The sequence below is a fragment of the Anguilla anguilla genome, chromosome 3 (assembly GCF_013347855.1).
Source record: "Anguilla anguilla isolate fAngAng1 chromosome 3, fAngAng1.pri, whole genome shotgun sequence".
Classification (NCBI taxonomy): Eukaryota; Metazoa; Chordata; class Actinopteri; order Anguilliformes; family Anguillidae; genus Anguilla; species Anguilla anguilla.
Window position 1 is genome coordinate 50,837,012 of NC_049203.1, and position 15,087 is coordinate 50,852,098.

At 39.8% G+C, this 15,087-nt stretch overlaps 1 protein-coding gene across 2 annotated transcripts; it reads right to left on the reverse strand.

Annotated features, from left to right (window-relative positions):
• Nucleotides 1-626: 626 nt before the first annotated feature.
• Nucleotides 627-14,726, reverse strand: LOC118223321 (matrin-3-like). Of its 2 annotated transcripts, none has more exons than XM_035409694.1 (21): nt 14,622-14,726; nt 11,500-12,380; nt 9,856-9,917; nt 9,114-9,152; nt 8,776-8,873; nt 8,580-8,626; nt 8,254-8,370; nt 7,448-7,573; nt 7,035-7,178; nt 6,592-6,716; nt 5,848-6,412; nt 5,556-5,679; nt 5,292-5,311; nt 5,007-5,129; nt 4,745-4,873; nt 4,500-4,622; nt 4,233-4,363; nt 2,801-3,164; nt 2,284-2,440; nt 1,893-2,008; nt 627-1,627 (listed from the first exon to the last, which is right to left on the reverse strand). In XM_035409694.1, exons 2-21 carry the CDS (start codon nt 12,289-12,291, stop codon nt 1,574-1,576), a joined length of 3,456 nt encoding a protein of 1,151 aa, XP_035265585.1. In that variant the 5' UTR covers nt 12,292-12,380; nt 14,622-14,726; the 3' UTR covers nt 627-1,573. The 2 variants fall into 2 exon arrangements, with proteins under 2 accessions (XP_035265585.1, XP_035265584.1); XM_035409693.1 differs by having other exon boundaries at nt 2,801-3,191.
• Nucleotides 14,727-15,087: the final 361 nt, after the last annotated feature.

A 15,087-nucleotide genomic window follows, 5' to 3' on the forward strand; every position in this document is an offset into this window, starting at 1 on the left:
TACCCCGCAGCTCATTTGCATATCTGATAACTGCAAAAACTAAAAATTCTGAGCAATTAAAAGCGGTATAGGTTTAATCTTTAGACCCATATTTTTACGATTATACTGTAATTTCTATGAAATCATGTTCCCAGGAATTGTGTTCTTGCATTTACTGAGCTCACCAGTGCTTTCTCTCTTCTTAATGTTCCAAACAGTTTGGCCTGTCTGCTTATTTTTTCCCCCATATTTCTCAGCCTCATATTGGCTTCCTTGACTTTCATTGGCAGAAATCTGGTCCTTATGCTGACAAATGGCAATAGCAGACTACAAAAACAATCAAAAACATAGAATCAAGACTAGATATCTCTTAAATTGCTTCTTTACTGCAAGTATAACACACCTAACTACTCAGAAACACCTGTGAAACCATTTGTCCAAAACTGTACAGTGCCCTGAGATAGAGGGGCTTAGTGCCGTCATGGTGAAACCAAAATGTATTAAAATACCATTTAATAAAAGCTGAGAATCTGCACTTTAACAAAGCCAGCAGGCATGTGCTAACAAGCAACACAGAAGAGGTTCTGGCTTATCTGATGAATCAGGATGGATGCACACGGTTGCGAAAACATGATGGAGAAAGCTGCCCAAGTTGTATCGCTACATTTAATTTTCATGTTACATTTGTATGTGTTAATGCATGCATACACCAGTGCTGCAGACAGACCCTGAATGGCAGAGAAATACTGATGTACCAAACTGCGGTACAGTGTAATGGTCATTTATCATGTGCATTTTCACTTATCAGGATCTACATTTCAACCCAAAATCCTACAATCAACAGCTGAGCTCCATAATTAAGCTTCCCGAGGGCTTAAAATTATTGTAGATGCCCCACTGAGCAGAAAAACCACGAGGCTGTGAATGAACAGTATAAATTAAGCTTAAAGAGAAATACAGTATCACATCTTAACCATACTTGAAGGAATAAATGACAGAAATTACTGTGGAAAGAGATCTCACAAATTAGCCCATAAAAGTTACAGCAGGAAAACTAAAAACATACTGAGCCTCCTGTAGAGAGCAGTTTCCACAAACAAACTTAAAATAAATAGCTTTTGAAATAAATGGTGTATACGCTGCTTAAGATGGTAGCAGAACTCATATTTAATACATTTCCCCTGCAAAAAGCACACTGGTCAGAAAATTCTAGCACTGCGAATACTACAGTTCTGCACTAAAACCTTTCAGAAAAACAACCAAAAGAATGTTTCTTTTTGTGGTCAAATGTATTATAAGGTAGCAGTAAAGAGTTTAACCTATTTTAAAAGAAAGAAACAACAGTAAAACAAATCAAGCTTTCAAAAAACGTACTACATTCTAAGCAGCTATATTCGTTGTCTAAAAGATCACACTCAGCATTTTAACAATGATTACCTACATTAATTGTAATGACTACTGAAAACTTAGGCAACAGGATTATGAATTGGACAAAGTTGGGTAGTGTTATAACACAGCAAGAATGGGTCATATGCTTCACACAAAATTCTGTATTTCATTAAGATGCTTGTTTCTGTGATGCGTTTCCAATTGTTCATTCAGCTTTTGGTTTCTCTTTTTCTTTCCCCTTCTCTTTATCCAAGTGTTTCTGGAAAACAAAAAGAAATCAATCTATCAATCCTAGAAGGAATCAGAAATTTGATTGGTGTTTATGTCACCATCATCCATGTTTCTAATAAGCCTAAATTAAAGAATTTTTCTTTGGTCATTCATGTTATAAAAATAAATATCTTTTGAGAAACATCTCTGACAGTATGCTGCATTTATTCATATATGAAAGGCTGGTTCCTTCACCTGTGACATCCCATGAATGCATTACTGAAGTTCCACGACAACTGTAATGTCAGACATACCTTCAGTTTTTGATAGTGAGACAGACTGCTGCAATGAACTTTTTTCGCAGTTTCTTCATTGGAGTAGAACAGGAAGCATACTCTGCAGTAGTAGCCCATTTTCACATACTCCACACCTGAAATTTCCCAGCAAATTAATTTCATTCTTTAACTAGACATTTTTTTATTTTTTGAAATTTTTGTTCTCCAAAAGCAAATGTTCCTGTGTTGTTCCTCCAAATAGTGTCTGCATGAACAAACTCAGATAACCATTTTATTTCCTAAAAGCCACATATTGCAATTGAATGTTCCTGCTTAACTTTGTTTAAAAAGGTCAGAGAGAGCCTGATTGTACAATGATACGCCAGGCTGCAGAAGGTTTTCCTGAATGAGGAACATGAGCCAGTCTTACCCACAGGGTTGTTGGGCTGGTAGGGCCCCAGAGGGAGAGAGGTGGGCGCTGGTTTCTTCTCAGCCTGTGGCTTGGTGCTGGGCGTCCCCTCGCTCCCACAGCTCTTCTCACTCGCTCCGCCGCAGGGGGCCGCTCCTGCTGCCTCGTTTCCACAATCCTGGAAGAGCCCAAGGCCAATGAACGATTTCATCAGAACAGCACCAAAATGGCATCTTGTAAACCAGCCCTCAACTTGGAAAAAAGGAACATTTAAATGACGGTGTATGTTAATCTGTTAGGTTGCTTATTCAGGAGGTGGTTTACGCAAGAATTTACTGCAATATATAAATGTATAATGTAAATGAATGCTAAAATTCAATCTATTTACACACAGAAAACAAATGTCAGGGAACACAGAAATATACAGGGTATGAAAGACCTACAGACACATATTTATCACCATTATCAATCCTAGACAGTCCCTTCAATAAATCCTCCCATCTCCCTCCCTCAAAACCAGGCGGTACATCCAGCTCACCCCCTCTGTGTCCTTCTTCTGGGTGTCCACACTGTCGGAGGGCTGGCTGATTGTGACGTTTTCATTTTCTGTCTTCACCACCAACTCTTCCTGTTCACAAGGTGTCTCAGACGTCCCCTTCTCCTCCTCTTCTTGCTGCTGCTCCCCATTGCTGCTGGGTTCCTCTGTGGCTGCCTTCTCCTCCTCATTAATGCTGCTGCTGGGCTCTGCTGGGGTGGTCTTCTCTTCCCTGATGCAGACCTTCTTAGTGGGAGGTTCTTCCTCCTTCTTGGCCTTGTTTTTGGCAGGAGAGTCTTCCTCAGCACCACTGTGCTCCCTCTTGGGTGGTCGCTCCTCCTCAGGCTCTGCAGAGGGTGGCCTGACCCTGGAGGAGCAGTTTGTTACGGCTCGACTGCCACGCCCACAAGCAAACCAGTTAGGAACTAACGGACATACTTCTTAAGAGTAGGGTTGTTCGATAAATCTAATTGCGATTTTTTAAAGCATCATATATCATCAATAATTGGTGCCATGCAGCATATTGCCTATCTTTCATGAACAACCAAAATTCAGAGGCCACCTGAAATGCTTCCAAGGAAAAAACATCACCGATATCTACTGGGCACTGATAAGACAAGGCCTTTCAGCTTCCATGTGATTGCACAAGCACCTCACATGATCACATAGAAGCTGTACAACATGAAAACTGGCTGTCTTATCAATGCCCAACACAAAGCGATGGTAGCTTTTTCCCTGAAGCTTTTCATATGGCCTCTGAGATTTAGTTGTTTACAAATGCAACAGTAATGATTAAAGAAACAAGAGGAAAGGCACTTATTATGCTTTAACAAAAAAACATGATTAGACATATTAGGGCTGCCCAGCTCTGTTCCTGGAGATTTATCGTCCAGTAGGTTTTAATTTAAACCTTAATTTCAATTTATTTTACTGCTATTATTTTATTTTATTAATTTTATTTTTATTAGTATTATTATTTTTCTTTATTTATTTTTATTTTTAATTTACTTCATTTCTGCTATTATCATTATCATTTTATTACTATTTTTATCTTATCTTAATACCTGTGGTACTGATTTCTATTGTTTCTCTTGTAAAGCACTTTGAGCTGCATTTCATGATATGAAAGGTGCTATTATAAATAAAGTGTATTATTATTAGTATTATTATTAATTTGGCAAAACTGATTCTAACAATTAGCAGCGCAATGAGATCTTGTGCTGTTGAATGATGTGCTTTGTTTTGCAAAGTTTGTTAAGGTTGGAGTGAAAACGTACGGGACAGTAGATCTCCAGCAACAGGGTTTAGCAACCCTGAGATATACTGTGCAGCTCTACTTAAGAGTATGTTCAATATGAATCAATTCTAACACCACAACACCAATTGAAAAGCTCTACATCACAGCAAAATAGGTTGCATGACTTATACAACTCACCCATTCCTCAGTTGTTTATATTTTCGGCTCACATATACAGTCAGCCGTTGGCCATGAAACTTTGGTGGATTGTCCTTGTAGGCATTAGCCATTCTCTCAGCATCTTGCCCTCTTTCCATTTCAATGAAGCACTACATAAGATGAAGGTGTTATTCAGAGATGGATGATTAAGAGCATTTTGTTAAATGATGATGTCATGATGACAAAGCAAAAAAGTTTTAATATTAAAGAATTGGTATAATACAGTAGGTTCGGAAGATTGATTACCTCACAGCGAGGTCGATTGAGGAAATAACGCCTCACTTTTCCAAAAGGTTCAGCAATTTTCAGGAGGGCAGCATCCGAAGTTTTCACTAAAGGAATGTGGCCAACATAGACAACCCGTCCACTCTGAAATATAGTAACAATTCCAGTAAATAAAAACTCCTGTTATGCATGACTGTAAACGGAATGAGAAAAAAAGAGTTCATTCAAAACTGTAATTATTACAGAGTAAGGATTTGCAAACATACATGGATTGTTGCATGGGTCTGCGAGTGGTATATTTTCACAGGTCTTCCACACACTGTTGGGGTAACATTGGAACTGTAGAAAGCCACCATAGCTCTTGCCTCTTCTTCAGAAGACAATTCCAAAAATGCCTGTTTCACACAACCAGCGATGTATTAGCAAATTTGAACATTCTCTTCTTTAAAAATGTGACTATAGAGACAAGTAGGAACAAGGAAGATGATGAGAAATCTGAAAGTGCATAGAAGTTTTTCAGAACCACACCTCAGGTCTTGTGTCAAGAACTAGATATCGAACTACTTTTCCAAAAGGCTTGGCAAGGACCAGAATTTCATCAAGGAAGTTGTAGCCTCGCTTAAGTCCCACAACTCTGACAACCTTCAGACCCTATGAATGAAAAACATGTAGTTGGCATGTTTCCAACTTAACATCAGGACATTCAATTGCATAAAAGTGTTCATTAAATAATTGAAACCTCAAAGTGTGCAGCTGGCTTATAAATTAAAATCATGTCATAAATGATGCTTTTTCAAAAAGTTGTGTACAAACCTCATTTTTGCCTGAGCTCTCTAAAAAGAAAAGTAAGAAAGAAAATAATTAAAACACTAAATATCACAATGTATTTAAGATTATGTGGGTATTTTCCATATGTAGATCCAATTAAGTATCAGTGGAATTTAACAGAATGGAAATTTTTTTTCATGCAATGGTATATTTTCTTTCTGTACATCACAATATTTTTGCTCTTCCAAAAGCAATGAAAAAGTCAAAAACTACTTATTTCAACAGAATTAAGGCGAGTTAATGAAGCACCTGAGTATGCGTCCTCTGATATTGAGTGGGATTCTAGTCCATCGGCATCTTCTTCTTCTGCCACCTCATCCAAAGTCACAAAATCTTCCATGTTCTCTGGGAAATCCTGCTCCAAGGGCATTTCCTGTTGGAAATAGATTCAGCCAACATTCTCAGAGGTGATGGCTAATAAGTTGAGACCAAGCTCCTGGCCAGAAGTTCATAGACAAGAAGAAAAAAAATGATTTCAAAAAGAGAAATCTGCACTATGTAAAGAAATAGTGAAATAATTGAGAGAATGACATTGACTTACCTGGTCCTGCTCTGGCTCCTCATTAGGGATCTCTGTGCTTTCAGTTGGCTCCGTAGAGGGCACGTTTTCCTGTGTTCCCACCTCTTCTGCAGGGATTTCACCTTCAGCCTGTGCGGTCTCAGCCTGTGATGGGGGCCCCTCTGCGATGGCTTCCTTAGACCCCGCTGTGGGAGGAACTTCACAGGTCTCTTCCACAGTGTCTTGAGTCTCATCGAGATCAGGAACAGGCTCCTCTTGCTGGGTGGAGGACTCTTCTGGTTCAATCATGGCCTCATCTGGGATCTCAGCCTGTTCTGCTTCTTGTGTTTCAGCAGCTTCATCATAGTCCCCTTCATCAGCTTCAACCACACCAGATATCTCTTCTCCAGAGCATTCCTCAAGCACTGCGCTGTCCCCAGCTGCTGGATCCTCCTCTTTCGTAGCGCTCTCCGGCTTGCTTTTGGAGCTCCTCTCACCGGTGGACTCAGATCTCTGTTTTTTTGGAGATCCTTTCCTGCTAGTGGTGCTGCTCTTTCTGTTTGTGTCCTCTCTCTCTCTCCCTGGAATCTGTCTGGAGGGATTCACTCTGAGAGAATGATAAGAATGATATTTTCACTGGCTGATAAACCTAATGTATGATTTCAGCACATTGAGTACTCAAAGAAGCAATATATCTTTGACATGCCCTCAGTACACAGACCTCATAAATGAAACTTATTATTGAGACCCTCATATGTCATTCACATTTCACCCTGTCCCACTCACATTAAAGTCTTGTACTTTTCACAGATGTTTAGCCGGATGTTTCTGCCTTTGATAGTGAGAGGATGTAGACTGTAATACTTCACCATCATCTCAGCATCCTCTGGGGTTCCAAGCTGTACAAATGCCTGTGAGCAGAGATAAAAAATAAAAAAAGCTATAGCAACAACTCCTTTAGGCATGTGAAATTTTTATGCCTTTGAAAGGTTCAGCTATAAAGCACGTAAGTGTTCCACAGACATGACACCAATGCTCAATATGCAACTGGAATAATGCAAGTATTTCAGATATTTGACTCATTACAGTTACTTACTGAAAAATTATGATTTAAAAAAAATTAAAACAGAGACATAATCCCTATAAACTTTGAAGCTTTTCAAAAGTCATCTTTTGGGCCTCTATCTTTACACATCAGGAATAGTGAATTTTCAGATGGAGGGCTTTACTTGTTCGTTTAAGAATAGGTATTTCTCCACAGTTCCAAAACGCCGAGCAACAGTCAGCAGCTCTGATTTCTTCTCTCTCTCTCTTGGCAGGTTGGAGAAGAAAACCACCCGACTTTGTCTGCCTTTACCATCTCTGTTGCCTTTCTGTGGAGAGAGGAAAAAAGCTCAGCTGTCAAGTTAATGTCCTTATCAGGATGGACCATTTCAAAAGGAAACATGAGGACTCCTGTGGCAGTGTTCAAATGTACAAGTCTAATATGTCAATACTGACACATTGCATTGGTCCATCCTGCAACATCGAAATTATGTTCATGAAAAAAGCAGGACTTGCTTACTTTTATTATCTAACGTATCTCCAGTTACAAATTGAAGTTAATCAATTTTTTCATACAGATACAAGTGACCATTCTTACCTCAAAGGGGAAACGTTCCCATGATAAAGATATACTGATCGGTTTTCCATGCATGACTGGCGGCTTCTGCTGGTAGCAATTCACCATAGCAACTGCCTCTTCATGAGTTTGCATTTCCAAGTATGCCTTAAACACAGACATTGCACATGTTGATAAATGAATACTTTTTCTGGGTGTAAAATTACCAAAGGGATAAAAGTAACAGAAAAAAACATCTGAGGATAAATGACAAAACATGGATGTGATTTCAAAATTCACTAAAAGCATCCAAGAGTGTACTCTACATAAAAGCAAAAAAAAAAAAAAAAAAAAAAATGTGTCCACTTGTACTGGGACTAGACTCAAAGTCAAGTTTCACATCATATCGCTGACTCATTTTTGTGGGCAAAAAAAAAACAAAAAAAACAAATGGTGACGCAATCAACTACTTGAAATTTGCATTAACCAACTGCGGACAGGGAGAGGTGTGCGAACTTGCAAACTGCAATGCAAACACCTTGCAATGGAGACTTCTACACACCGCGCCGTATGAATTCAAAACACTGCAGCTTTTTGTTTGTCCGTTTCGTTTTGTTGCTCCGTTATGTTTAGAGTATACTGGCATCTTAGAGCATGTCAATGGTTATGACAAACTTGAAAGGAGTGTAGAACAGAGCTTCAACAAGAGCCTATGACCAAACAGTCTTCTGAAAGAATTGCTGCACGGTTACTTGTACTTTATTTCACCCCAAACAGCATATTTGGTTCAATGGAAAATGAAGGGCATTACAGTTTCCAAAAGAAATTCTTGCGTGAACTGCACCTACCTTGTTGATGCGCACCAGATGCTGACAGACCGTTCCAAACGGTTGAGCCAGGGACAGCAATTTGTTCAATATGATAGGTTTCCCTTCATTTTCTGCCACCACAACTCTAGTTCTCATCTAGGACAAAAAAAAGGATTTTAGCACAGCAGATGTCTTAGAATTCACTAATAGCCTCTTTTAAAAACGTTTTCAATGAGGTTTAATGCAATAATAGGTCTGATCACAATGCAATCATGGTTAATATTTCCAATATGAACACATGCTATTTTTCAATCGCCTTGATTTGAAATGACAGCAAGGCAGTGAAAATAAACTAAGCAGGATACCTTTGGTGTTGTTAAAAGTGGCCGTTTTTGGTTTGACATTCCAGAATCTTGAAACAAGAGGATAAAGGTGACAAATGATTAATGATGATTAATCTCTTTTCCAAACAAATATCCAAATTACTCAATAGAACTGCAGAAAAAAGTAAAGAAAAAAGAAAATATCAGTTGGGTTATAATTTTAGAGAGCATGGGTTACCCCAGTTGGAGGTCATCCCTCCTCTTGGTAGTCCCATGGGTGCAGGGCCCAGGATTCCATCAGAGCGGTTAGTGCTATCCAGTGCATGGGACCCTGACCTGTAAGACAGAAAACATACTCAGAGCCATTGCAAAAGCAAGACTGTTACTTTTAACATTACTGAATACTACCATTTTTTATTTTTTACTATGACTGTTTTTCATCTCTCCCCCCCCCCCCCCCCCCCCCCCCCCCCCCCCCCCAAACACCATGACCTTATCATATTCAAGCACATATTCAAGTGCTTCCACAACACAGCCCACCAATCAGATGAAGGTATGGACTAGATAGGTACTCACGCTCTGTTTGAATCCATGTGAGGATCCCAATCTGGATACCTGACAATTCATGTACAGACAAATGTTTGTATCAAAGTGAGGCTTAAAGTTTTAATTCTCTTAGAAACAACAAGTTATGTTTAGAATATTAAGTATTAAACATAACAACTAGGCTAGTGACCATCGCGGCATGTACAAAGCAGAATTAACTATAAAGGCATAGAAGGGCATCTGTCCAAAATTCAAAGTACTGCTCAGGTTCAGAAGCCTTTGATAAATGGGGCACTGGACAGATCCTTCTCAACTTCACCCTGAATTCCCAAATTCTTCCACGCCTTCTTGAAACATCAATGTAGAAGTTCAATATGCTGTATTTGTACCTTACAAATGTATCAACCCTATAACACAACTGGACATTATGGTTTCCCCAGGTATTAATAGAGGTATGCCTTGAATTCATGAGCGCCTCAGCAGAGAAAAATTCTCAGATCTCCATAATCTTATGTTGAGGCATTCAATACATATGTGCTATTTAATAAAACTGGAATTGTGTGGTCATGTTTTCACCAGGTCAGGTGTAGGCTATACCATGTGAACATTATGGCTCACTGCATCACGCAGTCATCGCACATCCACTGAGGCACTTCCCCCAAAGCTAACTATTTTCCTGGGCGAACCCCTGGACATAATGAAGTTCTTGAGGTATTCATCCAGTTGCTAAGTAGTAACACAGGCCATAGGCACAAAGGATAAGGAGACTTACATCTGCAAGAGCTGCCTGCGGTTTTCTGAATGACGCAATCCATTTGTGTGCTGGGACCACTCCTGCAATATGAAATTGTGAGAATAATTTGCCTGTAAATAATCAAATAATTCTGTTGGGTACACTGAATTGTTGTCACTGCAATAAATAAAAATATCTCAAACATACATAAGCCCATCACTTCTAGTTTTCATCTTTAAAGAAATAATAAAAAAACGAATGGCTCATTCTTTTAAACAGTACAATAAGATTTTTTCTTTTTTTTTCTTTTTTTAATATTACAAAAATTCTGGAAGTGTGACTTAGAAAAACAAAATGCAAGCACTAAACAAAACAATAGCCAGATGCAACACCAGGTTTTCATAATTTCCATTTATAATTACAAGTGTCACTTAATGGACGCCTTTAGCTGAGTGAATTTCACATCGTAAGAAAATAGCCTACCACATTTGCCTCTATGATCATCTAAAGTGTTTGCCACCCTCGAACCACAGATGTTATTCAAAACAGCTAATGCCATTTCACTAGCTGATAAAATCAACTAAAACTAACTGTCTGTAGCATAGCCTCCGCCAAGTGTACTCTTTAAGTTACATCTTCCACAGTTGGACAGTAAAGCAAGGTTTCAAAAGTAGCGAGTAACCGCCAACACCCAATGAAAAATACTCACCACCCCACCTTGCCACAAAAAATAAAACAATAAAATAAACGAACAATGGTTTTGTGAAGATTTAGGTTTCTTCTCAAATTCTAAAATTGCTAAGCCAAGAGCAGCAAAAGATGTGGAATAACAAATCCACAATGCAAGAAGTACCCATGAAAATGTAAAGTTAAAAGTACATGGTAGCAAAAGGTGATGTATTCGAGTTGTGCTAAAAGCATGAGGGCACATTTAATGTCCCATGACCAGATCTACTGCACAAAAGGAAGAATGGTAAAAAAGAAAGTATTAGCCTGGCAGCTTAATGGAAAAAGTTGGTAACTTTTTATGTTCTGGTAAGCTTGTTTGAGTTCTTTCTGGGCAGTGTCAATGACTACGGCAGCATCACACTGAAACTGTATACTCAAGTCCACAAGCTGATAGACATTGCATGGTCCTTCATGTATATTACAAATTTCCTGCAAAAATGCAAGTCATTTTCTTCAAACAACAGAATGATGATCAATGAAGAATCCATAATTACTAGAGCTTCATGGACGCAAATTATGAAGGATTACTTTTGCCTACAAAAACATAAGTTATTGGTTTTAACCAAAACCACGGAGCTTAAACAAGAACAAACGTATAAAGCATGGATGACAAATAAAATATTCATAAAAGGTTTACCATTCACTTAGCTCAGAAAAGAAAAAGAGAAGTTACAATTTATGAGGCTGTGCTGCTGTATGTTGGAATCTTTACCAAAAATGTTCTTTTGCATTGCTCAAAAAAATATCGAGAGGCGTCCTAATGCAGTCAAACAAATGAACACTGGTGCATAAGTTGATGTGTGCCTGAAAATTGCTATGCAATATATACTCACTCATGGATTTGGTAATATGTTCCATTTAAAATTTGGGCATGCATGTTTGAGATTCACTTTTTTCAAAGGGAAAGCTTCTAATTGTATGCATTTAGTGTTACACGTAAAATGAAGTACTCACCATCATTGAATGGACATCAAAATCACAAAGAGAGCACACGTGTGGGAACATGTGAGGCATGACTCCCAAGAAGTCCTGCACTTTGCCTTGGGAGGGAGAGCCCATCCTTTTCTGCAGAAAGCCACTGTCAGATGCCGTGGAGGGACCCATCCCAAGGCCACCGTAGCGGTCACGGGAAAGCTCTGAATATGGGCGGTCTCTGCTCATCCCACCACTGCTGTTCTCGCCATAGTCTATACGTTTGTAGCCTCGAGATGGGCCCTCCTGCATGGAACCATAGCCATAGTCCATTTGCTGGCCACGGGCCGAGACTTGCCCACCGGAAGAGCCCATGCGGCCAGCTGGCATATCCTCCCAGTCATCACGAGATGATCTGTATGAGTGCTCAGGAGAGATGGGGGGCAGGTCCCTGGAGCTGCCGCCCATGCGCCGATTGGCCTCCATCTTGCGGTTCTTCAGTTGCATGATAAGCTGTGGCAAAGTCTCTATACTGATATTTTCTTCAGGGATTTGTGCCAGTGCATCAATGTCAGTGGGAGAGAGTCCCAGGCTGTCAAAGAGTTTCATAGTGTTGGTCACATGGCCACCTCCACGAGGGGGCAGCTGGGAGTTGCGGTTCTTGCTGTCCCCACTGCCCAGAGCAGGGGACATGCCGTAAGAGGGCCGGGAAGAGGTGCCATAGAGGGGGCGCTGATCATTCATGCTGAAATTTAAAGTCTCGGCAGCAGCCAGGAGCCCTCGTCCCACAGCAAAGCCTTTATGAGCACCGTCAGAGGGGTTCTTCTGGGACATTGCCGCACAAAGGTTATGCAGTTAGTGGTAAACGGCACAAGAATTGTTTTAAGCAGGAAACTTTTTTTTTATTCTCCAAGGGGAGAGGGCTGGGAAAGTCAAAGAAAAAATAAACTTAGCGCAAGAACAATTCCTATTTTTTTCTCTGCAGGGACACACAAAGTAACACCAAACATATATTCCACATGATAATGAGCGAGAGAGCTGATCATGAGAGCAACTGAATTATGTGTATGTGGTGTAACAAAGCCTAAGACCAATCAGCAAAGTCAACCAATTAAAATTATGTCAGATTTCTGATTAGGCAAGTTGATGTTTGAGTGCCATAGATTTAAGTGCACATTGTGAAAAGAAATTGAAATTGGTTGAAAGCACTGGAAGTGACTATCAGAGAAAGTGGTAAGTGGACATCCAATTTAAACTTGAGTTGATTTCTTACAAAGGTTTGTGCTGAACAGAGTATCAAGAATGGAACACTAATACCCAGTGAAACACTCAGCCAGGATAAGGTCATAAGTCAGGGCATGTCAGCTTTTATCTGTTGTTTAGGAGGATGTAAGAACACAAGGCAATACAGAATGATTTGTCCAAAATTTCCCAAGCTTGCAATAAGGGATTATAAACGAAATATAATTCTTGGCAAAATGTACGAGGAGAGTGTCCATAATGATTCCTTCCCTAACCTCGTTCTCAAATGGTAAGAAAAGAGTAGGTGACTGCGGTAAACCTTTGCTAGCTAGCTAAATGACTATCGCCGATTAGGACTGGTTCTTCCAATGGGAACCACAAGCAATGTGTAGCTCAGGTGAGTTTCGAAAGCCAGTTGACTGTTACTGTTACAGATCGCTAAAGTACAAGTCATCATCAACATGATACAGTATGAACGTGGATGCTCCTTGTATCCTATGTGACCTTAAACGGCAGCATACATAGCACAAGAACAGAAGAAAAATCTAGCAATGCTATTGCTAAATTAAACGACGCTTGCAGAATTAAACACGAATTACACGAGGAGTGGCCATGCTAGTGGACTACAGTTTTATAAAAGTCACTGTTCAGTGTGGAGCTCCACGCGCAGTAACAGGTTCAGCGTCAAATCTAATCTCTCTGCGCCTGGTCCGCAGATTAGTACACTGTTGATGGTCATATTTGCATTTTATCTCCACAGAAGCACAGTGCTAGACTTTGATCAGCAACCTATACTCATGTCTTTATTGCTGTTGATGTTTATTAATAGGCTACCTGTCCACCAATGCAAATTTTGAAAGCAATAATAAATACATGTTTAGGAAAGGTTTAGGCAGGCATTTCAAGTTCAACACTCCGCCTAAAGCAAAGGTGTCAAACTCCAGTCATGGAGGGCCGCAGTGTCCGCTGGTTTTTGGGGTGTTCTCAGCACAAGTGTTCATGACACCCCTAGCCTAAAAGCCGGGGAAATGCTTGACGGACATTTACTATTTCTGTGATGACTTGCTTTTAAATTTTAAATTGGTGCACATGTAGCCTATTAATAAACGTCAACAATAAATACATAAGTATTGGCTAAGTCAAATGTTTATTCTAGGACTGTGCTTCTGTAATATGATGCTAATGTAACCATCAACAGTGCATTTCCACAATGGTAACTCGGCGAAACCCCCACGGATGACCAGTCGTTCGTCTTAAAAGCTGTAACGTTAGCCGGTAGCATGTGCGCCGCACAGCTGCTGCTCTCCGTAGCCCTACGCTCCGCTTCTGGTGTAATTCCTAGTTCATACACATACTACCTGGTTTTCTCGCCTTTTACTTATACGAACTAATGACCAACACAAAGCTACAAAGCTAGTTATGGAATTAACTTCAATAAACAAGTCGACCTACATTATTTAGTACGAGGTAAACTAGTTAACGTTATAATATCGCTACCACATTTTATTAGTACTACTACGGTAGTAGGTTATCAACATAACCAACTCGTTGCCAGACATCAATTGCTACGTAGCCAGCGCTAACGTAAGTTGCTCGAACATCAACTAGGCAGTTTAATCACCCAGTAATTAAACTGCAGTGCTAGCAAGCCAAGTGTTTGCTCAACTAGCTAGGGCTTAGTTATGCGATTCGCGCTTATCTAACAATTTCACATTAGCGACCTAGACTAGCTCACAATCCAACTTCAGAGCTAGACTAGCCAACTCATCCACGCAGATCAGGCTATTGCGAACTCAGTGCACTCAAACGAGGTTCTGTTTTCCAAGGTAAATATAAGGTTACTTAGCTGTGCAATAGTAAACACAAATCAAAATATTTCATTAACGTTAACCTAATAAAAGGTTTCTATTTGTAGGCCTTACCTCGCAAACACGACACAGGGCACGCGACGAAGCGTTACGAACCACAACGATTTCTCTTTATCAGTTTTAAATGGCGGACAGAACACACAGATTCACATCGCCACCTACTGTACTGGAGTGTGGATGATGAACTTTGCCGTCCCTTTATTTTGAATACGTTATTACTGAAAGATAAGAGACATAGGCCTGCATACCTCTATTTTTAAGGAGTTACATTCTGGTGAACAATTTGACCGATATCGTTTAATGAAAATTATATAAATGAAATGTATACAAAAGGCAAGACGGACGTATAGGCTATGTAACCTACAGAAGGCAGGAATGTCCAAGTCAATGTGTACAAGCAGGCCCACGCATTTGTCGATGTAAATTGAAGCAACATTTATAGTATCGGTATCACTCTTAAATTTCTTAGATTTTTTATCATCAGCAGTCAGGATTACACAAAGACCGCTTTTCAGTATTT